The 18,075-nt window shown below is 42.7% G+C and overlaps 1 protein-coding gene across 1 annotated transcript in view; it reads right to left on the bottom strand.

Moving 5' to 3' along the window:
• The window catches only part of nampt2 (nicotinamide phosphoribosyltransferase 2), a 53,405-nt gene that overhangs the window by 22,186 nt on the left and 13,144 nt on the right, over positions 1–18,075 (bottom strand). The window contains 1 exon segment of the mRNA XM_060835858.1: positions 13,364–13,523. Within this exon segment, the coding sequence (XP_060691841.1) occupies positions 13,364–13,523 (160 nt within the window).

Below are 18,075 nucleotides of genomic sequence, written 5' to 3'. Positions count from 1 at the left end.
CAAAAGAAGTGGACATAGGCAATGGATAGGCTTTAAGAAACTATTGCAAGATTTACAACAACTATACATGGGTTCAAAATGCAAAAACTCAAGGAAGGACAATCAGCTGGGGCTAACAAATGGAAGTTTAGGATTGCGTAAGAATAAATGAAAAAGCCTTTATAGTTGTCAAAAAAACTCAGTAGTATCTGAAAATTGGAAGGGTTATGGAATATAATAAAGGAGGAGCAAAAAAATTGATAAACAAAGGGTACACAAAATATGACTGCAACTTATAAAAAAAATTGTAAAAACTTATAAGCTACATACAAAGTAAACATTTTGCAAAAATGAGTAAAGGTCCATTAAAGACGAGGTCCAGAGAATTTGTAATGGGCAATGTAGAAACGGCAGAGAAGCTAAATGATTATGCTGTCCCTGTTTTCACTGAGGAAGATACCAGAAATCTCCCAGAAGTAGAGATCCAACTGATTCAGGAGAATGAGAAAGTGAAGGAAATTAGCACCAGCAAGAAGAAACTGAGGCTGGGAAATTAATGGGGCTGCAAGTTGATAAATCCCCAGGACTTAATAATCTTCATTCCAGAGTGCTGAATGATGTTTGGGGTTGGTCAGCAGTTAGCACTGTTGCCTCACAGCATCAGGGGCCAAGGATTGATTCCACCTTCAGGCGACTGTTTGTATGGAGTTTGCACATTCCCCCCATGTCTATGTGGGTTTCCTCCATGTGCTCCAGTTTCCTCCCACAGTCCAAAGATGGATTGGCCATGCTAAATTGCCCATAGTCTCCAAGGATGTGCAGGCTAGCTGGGTTGACCGTGGGAAATGTGGGGTTACAGAGATAAGGTAGGAAGGGATCTGGCTGGAAACCCCTTCAGAGGGTGAACTTGATGAGCTGAATCGCTTGATTCCACATGTGGGATTCTATGTGGCTGTAGGAATAGCCAATGCATTAGTAATTATCTTTGAATATATTCTATAGCTTCTGGAATGATTCCTACAAGTTAGAAGGTAGTAAACGTCACCCCACTATTTAAAAAGGGAACATGAGAGAAAGCAAGGATTTTCAGACCGGTTATCCTTATATCCGTATGCTAGAATATATAATAAAAGTTGGGATACATTGACTCCTAGTTGATAATTCTCTAATTGGACATTGTCAGTGTGGATATGTGAATGGCAAATCATATTTGACAAATTTGTTGGCGTTCTTTTTTTAGATATTACTAACAGAATTTCTAAAGGAGAGCTGATAGACATTGTATTAATAAACTTTTCTGTTATTTCAGGTTATTAAGTAAAGGTAATTTCCCCTGTCATTAAGCTGCCACAGTAAGGTTTAAATTCTTGTCACAGACTATTAGTTCAAGCCTTTGGATTATTAGTTCAGTAAATATTATCACTATTCTAGCACTCGTTGCCATGCTAACTGGAGCTTATTCGACCAAGCCAACACTGCAATTATAGTTTGCTCACTCATTAAACTTTGACATGGAAGTGTAAAACTCAGACATATTTCAGATATTTTGAGCCACATCTTTGGTAGAGTTTATTCTATAACTTCAGTCAACACTGCAGATGCACATTTGCTTTTCCTCCCCTTCCTATCCTGCATATCCACCAGCACCTGCACATTTTCTTAAGTTCTCTTGCTCTATGAAGATCTTAGCCATATAGCACTCACTAATGTAATTGGATTATGCTGAGTGACATGTAGAACCTTTGTTTGATCAACGGATAGTGATATAATAGAGGAGAGCTATAGGAGCAGTGACCTTTTTCTCAATAAGATGCTAAATGATTTGGCCAGTTTCATTTGCCTTACCCACAGGTCCCAAGTTTGCTAACGGACAGCAAAAGTATTATATATCAGGGTAGGTAGCAGTTTCTAATTCCAACTTCAAATTATTGTCAGCTTTATTCTCCTATAATTGTTTTGAAGTTGATTCATATATTCACACATCATTCATTCCAACAACAGTTACATTGATAGTGGATTGTGAGTAGAATTAACAATGTAAATCTGCAAACAACAGACTGATTTTTGTCACAAAACTACTTAATCTGAAGAGTTCAGAATAAAGTGTGCAGATCCATGGGTAGCAAATCAGTGGATAACGAGGCGTGAGTGCATTGGAAATTTGGTCTTTTAAAGTCTGCAATTGAAAGAAAGGAAAAACTGAGAGGCTCAAGAATTTCTTCAGCTGGAGAGAAGATTTCAGAGCGAAATCTGTATACAGTGTATATAAAACTCAAATATAAAACTAAGAGGAAAAGAGTTGGCTGCTAAACTCACAGAGAATAAAATTTAAAATATCATCAAGAGTGATGGATTATTATTGTTATTGTATCCAGTCCAGAAGCAGAATAGAAGGTGGAAGTATAGTGACAGTAACAAGGTCAGCCAGGTGGGCCTGACGAAGAGTCATCTAGACTCGAAATGTTAACTTGCTCTCTCTCCATGGACGCTGTCTGACCTGCTGTGATCTCCAGCATTTGTGGTTCTAATAGAATATGAGTTCCCCAGTTGGGCTGTTCATCAGATTCAATCAGGGACCCTTGACAAACAGATTAAAAGGAGGAGTACCAGAGATTCACACACTCTGGATGTTGACTCTGACAAAGCTGTGCCAGAGTCAAAGACTTACCATGTGTAAATAAAGGACGTCTTGATTGTAGAAAACCGGCCTCCGTGGAATTATTTTGATAAGAATTGTTTTCTAAACATGAAAGCAGTATGTTATACTGGATGGACTTGGGCATTGTAGAGAAATGCACTGAGATAAAAGGAAGGGCTTGCTTGACATGGAAGTAAAGACCCTTCTTGGAAGTAACTTCTAACAATGGAGGAGATAGGAGAGCTCCATTTGAGACTAGGAAGTTGAAAAAGACATTTGATTGAGGAAGAAGGAATACAGGCATCAAAGGGGTAATAATTGGTTAGATTCAGAACAGTTTTAGCAGTAGATTTTCAACCTATGCTTGGACAGAAGAGTGATGGTGACAATAGCTGCACATTATGCAAACCACAGTAATTTTATTTTCCATTCCAAATTTATACTACCGGCTTTACTCCATACAACATTAAATGTTTACCTCATAATCTTGAAACAAGTTTAAAAAACAAGAATTTCACTATTTCATTGTTTAAACATTGGCAGAAATCAAGATGTGCCTTTGATGTGAAATCATGATATGAGACTCCAGGTTGCGATTATGATAGAAGTTATGAATTTTGAATGGAATCATCACAAAAAAGTAGGTAACGCTCAATAAAGAGCAGTGGTGGCCAATGATATTGGAAGAATGGTATTTTTCTCTGGCTAGAATAGTATTCATTGCCCAACTCTAATTGCCCAGAGAGTAAAGAATCAATCACATTGGTATGGGCCTGGAGTCATATGTAGGCAGGAATAGGTAAGAATGGAAGTTTCCTTCCTTAAAGGATGTTAGTAGGCTTTTCCTGACAATGATTTCATGATTATCATTAAAATCCTAATTCCAGATATTTGTTGAATTCAAATTCCACTATATGCCATGGCAGGATTTAAACCTAGATCCATAGAACATTATAAAGGTCTCTGGATTAATAGTCTAACGATGATACCACTAGGTCATCACCTACCCCTAAACTAATGGACATGATTCAAAGGAGGAAACACCAATTTTATCACAGATTGCATGGTTTCAAAGGAATTTAATGGATCATTAACATAACTTTCATTAGTGATCACATGATAAATTGTTTATGGGGGTCTTTCAGGAGCTTTGAAGATACGAGTCATTTTTCCTCATTTTCCATGCTCTTCAGCAGGAATCGCATGCAGAGAATGATTTGGCAGATTTGCACAGAGGTTTGGAGAGATGAACAGCTGTGCTCAGCTTCACTACTTAGATCATTGACTGAGGGGTCATTGAACCTCATCTTACATTTAGCAGGGCTGATGCTATGAACAATGACACTTTCAGATACTTCTGTTCCAAAACCTGGAGAACAGTCTGACTGGAGATCATTTCCAGAACCTCTTAGGTGGCATTAGAAAATCTAGCAACAGCCTTTTAACTCCTAATTCCCAAGATAGTAATGTCTACATTTTTCCTGGATCATGTCTTCACAGTTCCAACAAACTAAAGCAGAAGGGCATACAACTGAAACGTATGTATTGCCATATTAGACACTAGTGGACATCAATGACAGGAGTAAATATATTATAACAATTGCCCTCCAATATATCTTCTTGTACTGTTTGTCATATAAATGGGAATATTCCTGAAAATTTATTATAAATAGAGCAATTGCATTGACAAACTAATTTTTGTCTTTTCTGGACATAACAGTGAGTTAAAGATGAGATAGTATATTGTCATGAAGACTAATTAAGGGTAATTTACATTGGTACTGAAGAAGTTACTAAGTCTGCCTTTGCAGCTCTGTTAATAATGGTAGCAAGAGTTGAACAAAGTTGGAATGTACCAAATAAGTTCCTGCTGGAGTTAGTATGTAGTATGGTAATAGACATAAATTTTATTTCTGTAGTATCACTGGAGATGGCACAATGCAGACCTTGCGCTATCTTGTTAGGAATGCACTGCCACCTGCTGCTGCCATTGCAGTCTGCTCCCTAGAGCAGGGTGCAGAGGAAGCCTTTCATACAGCTCCTCCCTGATGACAGGCAGTCAATCTGCTGATACAATGCCAGGATACCTTCTCATTTAGACTTTGTTGGTTCTGGCAATCACACTTCAGAAAACATAGACAGAAATATAAGATGGGATCTATATTACTATTCCTTAAAGAGTCAGGCCACCTTGCAAGTAAGAGTCGAAAGATGTAGCGCTGGAAATACACAGCAGGTCAGGCAGCATCTGAGGAGCAGGAGAGTCGACATTTCGGGCATAAGCCCTTCATCAGGAATATGTGGAGGGGAAGGGGGCTGAGAGATAATTAGGAGGGTGGAGTTGGGGCTTGGAGAGGAACAGGTAGCTGGGAAGGCAATAGGTTGATGCAGGTGGGGGGTGACTGTGATAGGTCAGTGGGGAGGACAGAGCAGATAGCAGAGCATCAGGGAAGGAAGATGGACAGGTATGGCAGGTCAAGAGGGCTAATGGAGGGTTGGGGCTGAAAATGTGTTGCTAGTTAAAGCACAGCAAGTTAGGCAGCATCCTAGGAACAGGAAATTCGACGTTTCGGGCCAGAGCCCTTCATCAGGAATGAGGAGAGTGTGCCAGGCAGGCTAAGATAAAAGGTAGGGAGGAGAGACTTGGGGGAGTGGCGATGGAGATGTGATAGGTGGAAGGAGGTGAAGGTGAGGGTGATAGGCTGGAGTGGGGTGGGGGCGGAGAGGTCAGGAAGAAGATTGCAGGTTAGAAGGGCGGTGCTGAGTTGAGGGAACCGACTGAGACAAGGTGGGGGAGGGGAAATGAGGAAGCTGGAGAAATCTGAGTTCATTCCTTGTGGTTGGAGGGTTCCCAGGCGGAAGATGAGGCGCTCTTCCTCCAACCGTCGTGTTGTTATGTTCTGCCGATGGAGGAGTCCAAGGACCTGCATGTCCTCGGTGGAGTGGGAGGGAGAGTTAAAGTGTTGAGCCACGGGGTGGTTGGGTTGGTTGGTCCGGGCATCCCAGAGGTGTTCCCTGAAGCGTTCCGCAAGTAGGCGGCCCGTCTCCCCAATATAGAGGAGGCCACATCGGGTGCAGCGGATGCAATAGATGTGTGTGGAGGTGCAGGTGAATTTGTGGCGGATATGGAAGGATCCCTTGGGGCCTTGGAGAGAAGTAAGGGAGGAGGTGTGGGCGCAAGTTTTACATTTCCTGCGGTTGCAGGAGAAGGTGCCGGGAGTGGAGGTTGGGTTGGTGGGGGGTGTGGACCTGACGAGGGAGTCACGAAGGGAGTGGTCTTTGCGGAACACTGATAGGGGAGGGGCGGGAAATATATCTCTGGTGGTGGGGTCCGTTTGGAGGTGGCGGAAATGACGGCGGATGATACGCTGTATACGGAGGTTGGTGGGGTGGTAGGTGAGAACCAGTGGGGTTCTGTCTTGGTGGCGGTTGGAGGAGCGGGGCTCAAGGGCGGAGGAGCGGGAAGTGGAGGAGATGCGGTGGAGGGCATCGTCGATTACGTCTGGGGGGAATCTGCAGTCCTTGAAGAAGGAGGCCATCTGGGCTGTGCGGTATTGGAACTGGTCCTCCTGGGAGCAGATGCGGCGGAGACGAAGAAATTGGGAATATGGGATGGCGTTTTTACAGGGGGCAGGGTGGATGAGGTGGAGAGACTGGAGATTTGGAAGTCAATGAAGTTGATATTGATGCTGTTTGGTTGAAGGGTCCCAAGGTGGAAGTTCTTCCTCCAGTCATAGGGTGGCTTGGATTTGATGGTGGAGGAGGGCCACGGCTTGCTTGTCCTTAGTGGAGTGGGAGGGGGAGTTGAAGTGGTCAGCCACAGGGTGGTGGGGTTTTTGGGTACATGTGACCAGAGATGTTCCTTGAAACACTCTGCAAGTTGGCGTTCTGTCTCCTCTGATTGCTTTGTGATGTTTGGTGGTCAGGAATGCAGATCCCTCTTTTTCTCTGCAGTGGAACTCCTCTGTGCTCCAGTGAATGAGCTAACCTTTTACCTCCAGGTTGCCTGGCTGCAGCCATTTGTGCCTGCATGACTTACCATGCTGACTCCCAGTCTATTTCAGCCTTTAAGATACATGCAGAATAATCATGGAGGTATCAGATCATAAGAACATAAGAAACAGGAAGAGGAAGAGGATATATATCCCCTTATGCTTGTCTCACCATTCTATAAAAACATGGCTGATCTGCTCCAAGTCTCAACACTCTTTCATGTCAGCTCTTCACAGCCCTCAACTCCTCTGACTCCTCGATATTTCAAAAATCTACCTACTTCCTCTTTGAATACTTCCAGTGATCTCACCTCCATGACTCTCTGGGATAGAGAATTCCAGATTTTTTTTACCATCTGGGAGAAAGAATTCCTTTATATCTCGGTTTTAAATGAATGTCCATTGATTTTGTAATTATGTCCCCAGTTTGAGGTCCCCTCATTAGTGGAAACATCTGCTCAACATCTACCATGTCAAGACTCTTCAGAATTTTGTATATTTCAATAAGACATCCCTCATTCTTCCAAACACTAATGAATAAAGGCCTAAGCTGTTTGGCTGTTCATGATAGGTCAACCCCTTCCTCCCAGGAATCAGCCTAGTGAATGTCTCTTTTGAACTACATCTAGTGCTAGCATATCTTTTCTTCAACACAAGAATGAAAACTGTGCACAACTGTGCACAGTGGCCTCACCAGCATCCTGCCCAGTTGTAAAATTACTTCTTTATTTTTAAATTTCAACCCACTAACACAAAGGCAATGCTTTTTTTGCCTTCTTAACTACTTGCTGCACCTGCATGCTAATGTTTTGTATTTCATACAGAAGAACACCCAGATCCCTCTGTGTTGCACTTTTTGGAATTTCTCCCCATTTAAGTAATAGTCTGCCTTTAGATTTTTCTAAGTGCATGATCTCGCACTTTTCTACATTAAACTCCATCTACCAGCTTTTCCACACTCACTCAACCTATCTATATTCTCTAGCAGATTCCTTATGTCTTCACCAATAAAGATCTCCCACCTCTATTGTATCATCAGCAAATATCGATAAATTACACTCTACCCCATCTCCAAGTCATTAATATAACTGGTAAATAATTGAGGTTCTAGAATTGATTATTGTCGCAATCCACTTAAAGTCTAACTTTAAAAAGACCCATCAATATTGTTTTGTTGTCTTTTTTTGTGTTAACCAATCCTAAAACCATGATAAACTATTACCCTCATTAACATGAGGTCCTTTTATGTGGCACCTTATGGAATGTATTTTGGAAAACTAAATTTACCATCTCTAATTTCCCTTTATCAACTCTTACTTATATCTGCAAAGATCTCTGGCAAATTTAACAAACATGATTTCTGTTTCACCTTTCTAAATGCACTGCTATTTCTCCTAAATAATGGGCTCTGGCATTTTCCCAATAATAGATGTTAGACCTTCAACAGTGCTGTAACAGAACCCCTTCATTAGCTCTATGCTGGGCAGCCAATAATTCTTACATGTCAAAAGGAACTCAGAATGGAAAGTTGGAGCAAGGTGAGAAGCAAGATGTTTGTGGTCACACAACATGCAGCTGGCTCAATCCGTCAGGTAACAGGATGATGGTGAGCTGCAAGTGGAGAAGCATACAAGGCAGGAATATACCATCATCTTCAAAACTCTCAGTAACACAGGAGTTGGCATTTGTCCCATCAAGCCTGCCTTGCCATTGTGTAAGATCACGGCTGATGTGCTCCAGGTCTCAATTCCTCTTTCAAGTCAGCTCCTCATCTTGCCAATTATTTGTCCACTGTTAAAGTTAAGCCAAATACTGGTTCGGAAGCACCCAAAATATACAAGAAGATCAAGTTTTCGTAAATTATCCAGCTTTTTACTGTGATGCTACCATGAAAAAATGTTTTTAAAGAGTTCTGCTTTACTAATTTTATGTACATTACTGACACAGTCATTTCTCTGAAGAATTGATAAATCAAACAGGAAAACAAATCCATAGACAGTTTAAACCAAGGTCTGGATCCCCAAACAATCTTGCAAACAGATTCTCAGGAACATCATTGGTCAAAGGTGAAATGGAGCCTAACTTCATCTGACAACCATTGACCACACTAACTGTTAGCAATTCTACTTGTCCAACAGGAGGGTTGTTTAGAAATAAGTCTTTTTGCCTGCAGTTCATCCTATGTTTCAATGCATATAATGACAGCACTATAATGTCAAGAGAGAGGTAAAAGTCATAACAAATCAAAAATTTCAAATATAACTTAGGAACAGTCCAAGAAAATAGCACAAATAGTAAATGCTGCATTTGTTTCAAAGGTGTAAGCCGAGGTCTTGGCTATATTGAAAATAGAGATCATGACACTGCATGAGAAACACAAAGTCACAGGTGAACCATGATTGACGGAAAACAGCATAATATATGCAGCAGCTGGATTAATCCCTCAGTGAAAATCACCAAAATCCTTAGCTGGTGAAAAGATACCTGAAGAATATTTCTTACAATTGCCCTTCCATCACCATGTTCACAAACTGATATTGGCCCAGACAATATCCAATTTTTCTACCTGCAAAGAGATGGCTAGATTGAAAATGCCATCAAATGAATTCATGTCAGGTTGCATTGAAAAAACAAGGAAAGGATGTGTGAGCAAACATTAGACGAGTGTTATTTGATCTTCTATAGAAATCCAAGTTTGGAGTTGTGAACAAGTGTAGTCATCAAGTGAAATGGCAATGTGAGGTGGTGGAATAATTGAACCAGAATTCATCAATGTAATTCAAATTGCATTTTTATAGTCATGTGCTGCATTCTTCTGAAATAAAAGCGAAATGTTGAACGTATAGACAAACCTATCAGGCATGATACGATTTGTGGGCAGAAAGACAGAGGGTGGAATCTTAAAAGGGCCTGGGCTATGGCAAGAAATGTTGGAAAAGCATACACGAAGTCCAGCAAGCCCTCTCTCAATGTCAGGAGTAAGTCGCTGCATCTTTATGCATCTCTTTTGTTGTCGAGACAAGTTTCTACCTAGGCAGCAGTCAGTTGCCTATTTAAGGGGTTTACAGTTTCTTAATGAATTTATTTGTTGCACACCTCACGTCATTAATAGGCAACTTTTTATCCAACAACTGAACATGAGTTAACGAGAGAACTCTCAACAAAGAAGTCAGGGTGGGTACCTAGTGACTTCATCTCTCACCACTGGCTGTGAAGAACCTCTATATTGGTCACCACTTAACAGCATCACAGGGCATGATCCAAGGGCACCAGCCCCTTCGTCAACCAACACTGGCATCCAGCCATTGGCAACACGTTAGGGTCCTCATGCCACCTCTCGAATCCATTTGCAGGTCATTTAGGAAGCAGAATGCTGGATTGTACTGGAAGACTGCTTCAAGGAACTATATCAAGTTGCTATGTCTACAAAATGAAAAAATATTTTGTTTTTCTCTTTATACCATAACTTCAAGATCATTGCTACAACTTTGTTAAAGTCTATTGCAGATTGGATACTCATGATGAGCCATCACAATGCTCTCTTACAGCAAGTGTACTTTACTTGATACCATATTTGTGCTGATAATGTAGTTTACCAAGGCTCGTTTGTTGGAATCACCACTCTTTTTAATGATTTGTGTGTACTGTCATCCCTAAACCTGAAGCAAGTGAAACTCAATTTTCTTAAGCTCCAGTCTGTATTATTTAAAAGATCAAAGTGACATTTTAATCAATTTACTTCACATACTACTGGTGTGCATCCACGAACCAACACAGTGCAATTGCATTAGTCTGTGATTTAAACATTCATTACTAGGCTGAAGCTTCTTGTAAATAGGATGGTTCCCTCTTTCTGAACAATATCACTATCTGTCCTATCAAATTTTCTGCATCATACAAAATTTGGAACAATTTACTGCAAAATGGTATTTTGAGTTGCATAACACACCTGTTGACCGTACCCCAGGTATTCCTGGGATGTATCCTTATGTCATATTCTTCCCATTTCCTGTTGTATATTATAATTACCAGAGATGTGTCTATCCTCATGTTCGAACTCAATTGTTGGAATTTGAGTCAAAATGCTAGGATGCAGAGAGGATGACAATTGTGAAGAGGGCAACTCAGTATAAGGAGGGGGCAGAAATATTGGAGGGAAAGGCATTATGCAAAACAGGTGGATGGTAGTCAACCAGAGCAACATCCTGGCTTCCAGGGGAACAGTGCATTCCCAGACTTGGCATGTCCAACTGATTTGCTTGGGGCCAGGAGGGAGGGCAAGTGGCAGTAGACTAATGTAGACTGGTTGGATGTGGACGTGCGGAGGTGTGCTATCTAGAGGAGTAACAGAAAATGCTACCAGGAAAGGGATATTTATACTTAGGAATGCACCCAAGCAAAGCCTGGAACTTACTGTCTGAGGAGAGCCCAGTGTTGCCTCCCAGCATCCTGTAGAGCACAAGGGCACAATGGAAAAGAAAATGGCTGTGATAACACCTGGAGTGGATGTGGTAAATGCTTCTTTCTATGAGGGAGGGGGCTTCAAGTCTGTGCAACGTGGGGTCCTTCAGAGGAAAACACCATTTGGTACATACCCATAGAGTGAAGGTGAAACAGACCTGCATACATTGCATTCCTTGTGACTCTCAGGCAAAACCCTACAGTGCATAGTTCAACTTCTCAATCCAAGCCCCTGACTATTTCACATAGAACAACAATTGAAGCCCTCTCAGATCTGGGATGCAATAGCAATGTCTGTACATTTAGAGAGATAGAGTCTGGTTACCAAAGTCATTATTATCTAAGATTTACCCACTGCCTGGAAATGGTGGAGGAGCTGCTGACTGCACATCTTGGTCCATGGAACATTATCTCAGGATAAGGGTAGGTGGGTTCATAACAATCAATGTTGCATTTGCAGCTAGATAGAGACTTGCATACACAGTATGAGACGTACATAATGAGAGAACAGAACATAACTTTACTAAAGTGAGAATGTCTTCACAAAGCAGTGACACCTGTGCTAACATTGGCTCTTTTCTTTCCCTTCCAATATGTCTCAGTGCAGACCCGGGTTCTACAGCTGGGGTAGAAGGAGCCTGCCCTACAGTGGAACCTGTTTACCTTGGAAGTTTGGTTGGGCAAACCTAGAGGCATATGTGCCTAGAGAGTTCATGTACACCAGAGACAAGTTCACCCTCCTCAGCTTGACCTCCCATAGGGCTGAGGGTGGCAGGCAGCTTACAAATAAAAGGCCCATTCATCTCTGAAGTTTACTAAGAGGAAACTGCTAGGTGATGTTGTTGTGACTTCACCTCTGGCTGGATGCCAATTTGCACTGCCCTGTCTCCTTGGGAGGAAGGGGCACCTAGATCCTTTTCCCCTGTCACCTTGCTAAAGTGATGGCATTCAGGGTCACTGCATACATCCAGCAGATACAGAGGGTACTGGATGTGGTCCTCCAGTGGCAGTCACCAACTTGTCCAAGCATGGACAGTCACATGCCTGAAGCAACAGGGTCCCAACTGCATTGGAGCAGCCCTGCAGCCATTGTTATCTAGTGCCCCTGATATATCTGTCTGCTCCTGTATCTGCTTGTGTATTTCAACAAAGTTGAAAATGTGTTGCTGGTTAAAGCACAGCAGGTTAGACAGCATCCAAGGAACAGGAAATTCGACGTTTCGGGCCAGAGCCCTTCATCAGGAATGAGGAGAGGGTGCCAGGCAGGCTAAGATAAAAGGTAGGGAGGAGGGACTTGGGGGAGGGGCGATGGAGATGTGTTAGGTGGAAGGAGGTCGAGGTGAGGGTGATAGGCTGGAGTGGGGTGGGGGCGGAGAGGTCAGGAAGAAGATTGCAGGTTAGGAGGGCGGTGCTGAGTTGAGGGAACTGACTGAGACAAGGTGGGGGGGAGGGGAAATGAGGAAACTGGAGAAATCTGCCTGAGCTGGGGTAGGTCTGATTGCAGGGAATGTAGGTAGCGACGCATGGCTGCAAGGGTGGAGCGAGTCTGTTTGAGAACGTAGCTGAAGAGTTTCTGTGCAGAGGAGATGACCTGGGGGGTGCAGTGAGAGAGAGACTCACTGAAATCCTTGTAGAGGGAGGAAGAGAGCTTCTTCAAGGAAGGCATCCTTGCAAGAGGATTCGCAGTAGGTTAAAATCTTCGAGTAAAAAGTGAGGTCTGCAGATGCTGGAGATCAGAGCTGAAAATGTGTTGCTGGTTAAAGCACAGCAGGTTAGGCAGCATCCAAGGAACAGGAAATTCGACGTTTCGGGCCAGAGCCCTTCATCAGGAATGAGGAGAGTGTGCCAGGCAGGCTAAGATAAAAGGTAGGGAGGAGGGACTTGGGGGAGGGGCGATGTCACAAATCGCTAACATCATGGCAGTCCTCAGAGTGCCAGCCGTCTGGGGCACTTCTCCCTCCACCAGCTGCAGAGACATGGCAGTGCTCAGCAGCTGCTGCTCCCGACTCCAATCTAGATAAAATACCCACTAAGATGTCGGTATTGGAGCTGGTACAAGGTGTAGGAGGCAGTGTTGCCAATGCTTCCTCCAAGGCATGTGTGCTCTCTTCCTCCCTCAAAGGTGGAGAAAAGGAATCTTTGCAGGCCAGCTCACTAAAACACAGCCACCGTGAACATGACACTTGTACCTGAAAGAATGGCTCACCCAAGCAGCACCAGTTGTGATATGTTGAGATTAAATGCACAGTGTGGGTAATGGGAAAGTAGCACAGCAGTGGACAGGGCTTCTTACTTGGTTGTCAGGACATGGATGTTTCAGCATCTCCGCAGGAGTGATCCTGGTGGTCTCCTGCAAGAGCCAACGTCCTGTCCTCAAAGGGGATGAGGAGCCAAATGTTGAACATTCCAGCACCATGTCTGGCACTTTCTTCCCTGTTAGTGGCCATTTTCTCCTGGAATGAGACAAATGTGTGTGACGGAATGAGATGAAAGCGTGTGGCACAGCTGGCAGTGTTGATACAGTGGGGGAAGAGTGGTGATGTGTCCTGAATAAGCGAGTATGGCATACAGGCACCATGCAGGATTAGTAGTTTGGGGAATCAGGATAGGTAAGAGCAAGACAGTGACTTTGGTACAGCATGGGCCTTGGTGGGAGATGCATACAGCAGAGATTGAGTGAATGTAAGGTAGCAGAATGAAGATGGTAGCACTTACCCTGGTGAAGGGGAGAAAATTATTGACCTTTTGCTTGCACTGCTGGGTTTTTTCCAAACAGTAGAGACCACACTAATCTAAGTGGCTATCTTTGTCCAAACTGGCAGAGGCAGATGATGTATCCTCTTCTGGCAGTTCTGGGGAAGAAGAATGGCACCATCCCATCCACTGGGATCTCCAGGTCTCTGTCCATGAAACAGGTGCCATGTCCAGGATTAATGTGTACAGTCATTAGATTAGATTAGATTAGATTACTTACAGTGTGGAAACAGGCCCTTCAGCCCAACAAGTCCACACTGACCCGCCGAAGCGCAACCCACCCAGACCCCCACATTTACCCCTTACCTAACACTATGGGCAATTTAGCATGGCCAATTCACCTGACCCACACATCTTTGGACTGTGGGAGGAAACCGGAGCACCCGGAGGAAACCCACGCAGACACGGGGAAAACGTGTAAACTCCACACAGTCAGTCGCCTGAGTTGGGAATTGAACCCGGGTCTCAGGCACTGTGAGACAGCAGTGCAGACCACTGTGCCACCGTACCGCCCATGCAGGGCAATTCCTGAAAGCCACTGCTTAACTGGGTGCACCGGCATTTTAAAAAGGGCACAAGAATCAGGCCCTATTCTGGAAATCCCAGAGTGATGTGTACCTCTAGCTTTGATAAATAGTGGAACCAGGCCAGCATTAGATAACCAAGGGTACCATTGGGGTGCAGTTTGAGAGAATAGTGTGAGAAGACTCACTAAGCCTCACAAAGTGAAACCATTCACGAAACTCAATGAAAATGACAGTTATCCAAAATATCGTAAGATTCAGCCCTGAGAGTTCTTTTTGTAGAGAAGATTGTAATTGGAGTTGCAATGCAGAAGACTGGCTGAAATCAATTGCAAAGCATTTTTGTGAGATAGAATAATTAATGTGGTCCATGGGACGTGTTGAGATATAACTTTTCAAAAGTGTTTCATACGTCTGAACTTTATGATCAATGGAAAATCACTTCAAGGACACAAGCTACGTTTTTACTGAGCGCTGTCTTTCTCTCATTCCACAGCGCCAAAGACCACAACATAACATTGCTATGCATTAACAGCACAGAGGTGGAACGAGTAGAGAGTGGTCATCTACAATAAGCTTTCTTCGAACACTTCGTGTGGATGCACTGGTTACAAAGGCCCAACAACATCTCTTCTTCCTCAGGCAGCTGAACAAATTTGGCATGACAGCAAAAACCCTTGCCAACTTTTATAGGTGTGCCATCAAGAGCATTCTGTCTGGATGTATCACTACCTGGTATGGCAACTGTACCATTCAAGATCGGAGACGGTTACAGAGAGTGGTGAACTTGGCCTGGACAATCACAAAGGCTAACCTCCCATCTATAGAATCCATCTACCAGGCCCACTGTCAAGGAAAGGCTGCCAGCATTCTCAAAGATCCATCCCACCCTGGCAATGTTTTTCCACAACCTCTTCCACCGGGGAGATGGTTCACAAGCCTGAACACAAGTTTCCTGATGAAGGGCTAATGCCCGAAACGTCGAATTTCCTATTCCTTGGATGCTGCCTAACCTGCTGTGCTTTAACCAGCAACACATTTTCAACTGAACACAAGTACCAGCCAGCTTCGCAACAGTTTCTGCTCTACTGTTGTTAGAATACTGAATGGACTCACCAACTCTTAACATTCACCTCTACCTGTGTTTTTGTTTTTCACACTGTTTACGTACTACTTACTATCCATGCTACTTAACTGTGTGATCTGCCTGCATTGCTCACAAGACAAAGCTTTTCACTGTGCCTCGGTACATGTGACAATACATTCAATTCAATTCAATTTAATTCAATTCAATACTTGCTTTACACAGTGCCCAATGTGGCCAACCACATGCTTTCTCTGTATTAGCCATACAGCCAAAAAATACATGATTCAGGCTTCTTCAGTAAACAAGAATGATTAAGTTATAAAACTGAAATTTATTCAATGAAGATTCAGAATCGGTTAAAACTTTACATTTGATTTCAGCCATTTTTCTCCAAACAACATCAGTTACAACCTTCAGTCTGAAATGAACTCAGTTTCCAATCTTCACCTTTAGGCAACCACCTTCCACTACACAGAACCCTTGACACCTTTTCTTTGCAGAGAAAGTTTATTAACTACTCAGTTTTATAGCTCCATCTACTCACCAGTCCTTTATATCTGAGTGAATCAAGTAATTCCAATGACTTGCTTAATTACATGCTATATTAATAAATCTACCTTTGCCTTAAACACATTCAATGACCCTGCTTCCACCACTGTCTGGGGTAAAGATTTCCAATGTCAGACAAAACCCTCACAAAAAAGAGTTCTCTGCTCTGTACACCAGAAGCAGGGAAAGAATACACGTGATGGATGTTGAAGAGCTGGGAAAGTGACAGCAATCTCCGAAGGAAAAGCATCACCTTCAGCATGATAGAGTGGTGTGGCGTGGGGTGTGACAAGCTAGACATACAGGTCCAATAGCTGAGAGCTGGGGCATACAGTGATTGTTTATTGATCATAAATTTGCTTTTGTTTAAAAAGTAAGTGGTTTGTGTTTATTCCCAGAAGCAAATGCAGCATTTTGTTTATTTCCTTCTTTGCTTTTACTGTTGTTGAATGGAACTTAATGTTTTCAACAGTTTGAAGGCTTTCCAGTACTGTAATGTCCCCATATTAAATAATGAGAAGATATTAGACTGTGCTGGACGCTAGGGCAAGAGCAGAACCTTCTTAGACAGGGTTCTAAGATGGGATGATGTTACAGATGGAAAACCTAGGTAGCTTGATTCTTGTAGTTGCAGTTACAATGATTGTCGATCAGAGAGGAGGTGATGTAAAGTAGCAATACATATTTGAATTTGAGTTTCTGTGTACAATGCACTGTCCTCCCTACAACCTGTGAAATAGAGGGCTTCAGGAGCACTTCTTTTTTGTTCCCCTTCCTCTATGAAATATAAAGGGCAACTCCTGGCTGGCAGCACTTGGCCAGGTGCACAGTGGCATTTAAATATAGTGCTAGGACCAACAATCTTGGGAGGTCCCAGCAGTGACAAGTATTCAGGCATTGCTGAATGGACAGTAGCATAACTGGGGTGCCAAAAGGCAAGGTGCACACATAATGTAACACATTTCAAGTGACCTGCTTGAAATACCTTGCTCGAGTTCAAGGAGAGAAGCCCTCTAGAAAACATATTTTTCCTCAATTTCTAGCTAGCTTACTCTCATACTTTAATTTCTCCCCCCTTCTTAATCTTTTACTCATTCCTTGTTATTCTTCATATTCTATCAAATCTGCTGACTGCCATCTATTATTTGCAGAATTATATGCTTTTTCTTTCAGTTTGGTAATATCTTTAACTTCCTCAGTTAAGCAGAATTTGTGAGTCCTTCCTATTCTTTCCTTTTCACTGGAATGTATCTTTTCTGATTATTTTGCAATATCACTTCATATCTTTCCCACTGGTTAGGAGCCGATCGAATATATCCTGTTGTGTAATCATAGTGTTACTAAAATGTAGAAAAAACTGCAGAAAGCTGCAATACAAATAGAGTTGAGGCTAGTTTTGCCAGAAAGCTAGCACATCGTGCAGCAGGAAATCAGAAAGGCTAATGGAAAGGTAGCCCTTATTTCAAGGGGATTGGAGTATAAGGGTAATGGAGTGTTACAGCAGCTGTACAATGTGCTGGTGAGACCACATCTGGAGTACTGTCAGCAGTTTTGGTCCCCTTATTTAAGGAAAGATATGTCATTGGAGGCAGTTCACAGAAAGTTCACTAGGATGATCTCTGGTATGGAGAGACTGTCTTATGAGCAAAGTTTAAACAGGTTAGAACTCTATTCACTGGAGTTTAGAAGAATGAGAGCTAATTGTATTGAACCAGATAGGATTCTGAAAGGACATGAAAATGTTTTGCTGGAAAAGCGTAGCAGGTCAGCAGCATCCAAGGAACAGGAAATTCGACGTTTCGGGCATAAGCCCTTCTTCAGGAATTCCTGAAGAAGGGCTTATGCCCGAAACGTCGAATTTCCTGTTCCTTCGATGCTGCCTGACCTGCTGTGCTTTTCCAGCAACACATTTTCAGCTCTGATCTCCAGCATCTGCAGACCTCACTTTCTCCTTCTGAAAGGACATGACAGGGTAAATGTGGAGAGGATGTTTCCCTTCATGTAAGAGTCCAGGACATAGTAACAGAATAAAGGGGTATCAATTTAAGACTAAGATGAAGAGGAATTTCTTCACAACACAGAGAGCCGTTG

Source organism: Hemiscyllium ocellatum, chromosome 14 (genome assembly GCF_020745735.1).
Source record: "Hemiscyllium ocellatum isolate sHemOce1 chromosome 14, sHemOce1.pat.X.cur, whole genome shotgun sequence".
Classification (NCBI taxonomy): domain Eukaryota; kingdom Metazoa; phylum Chordata; class Chondrichthyes; order Orectolobiformes; family Hemiscylliidae; genus Hemiscyllium; species Hemiscyllium ocellatum.
This window is presented reverse-complemented; position numbering and strand designations above follow the sequence as displayed.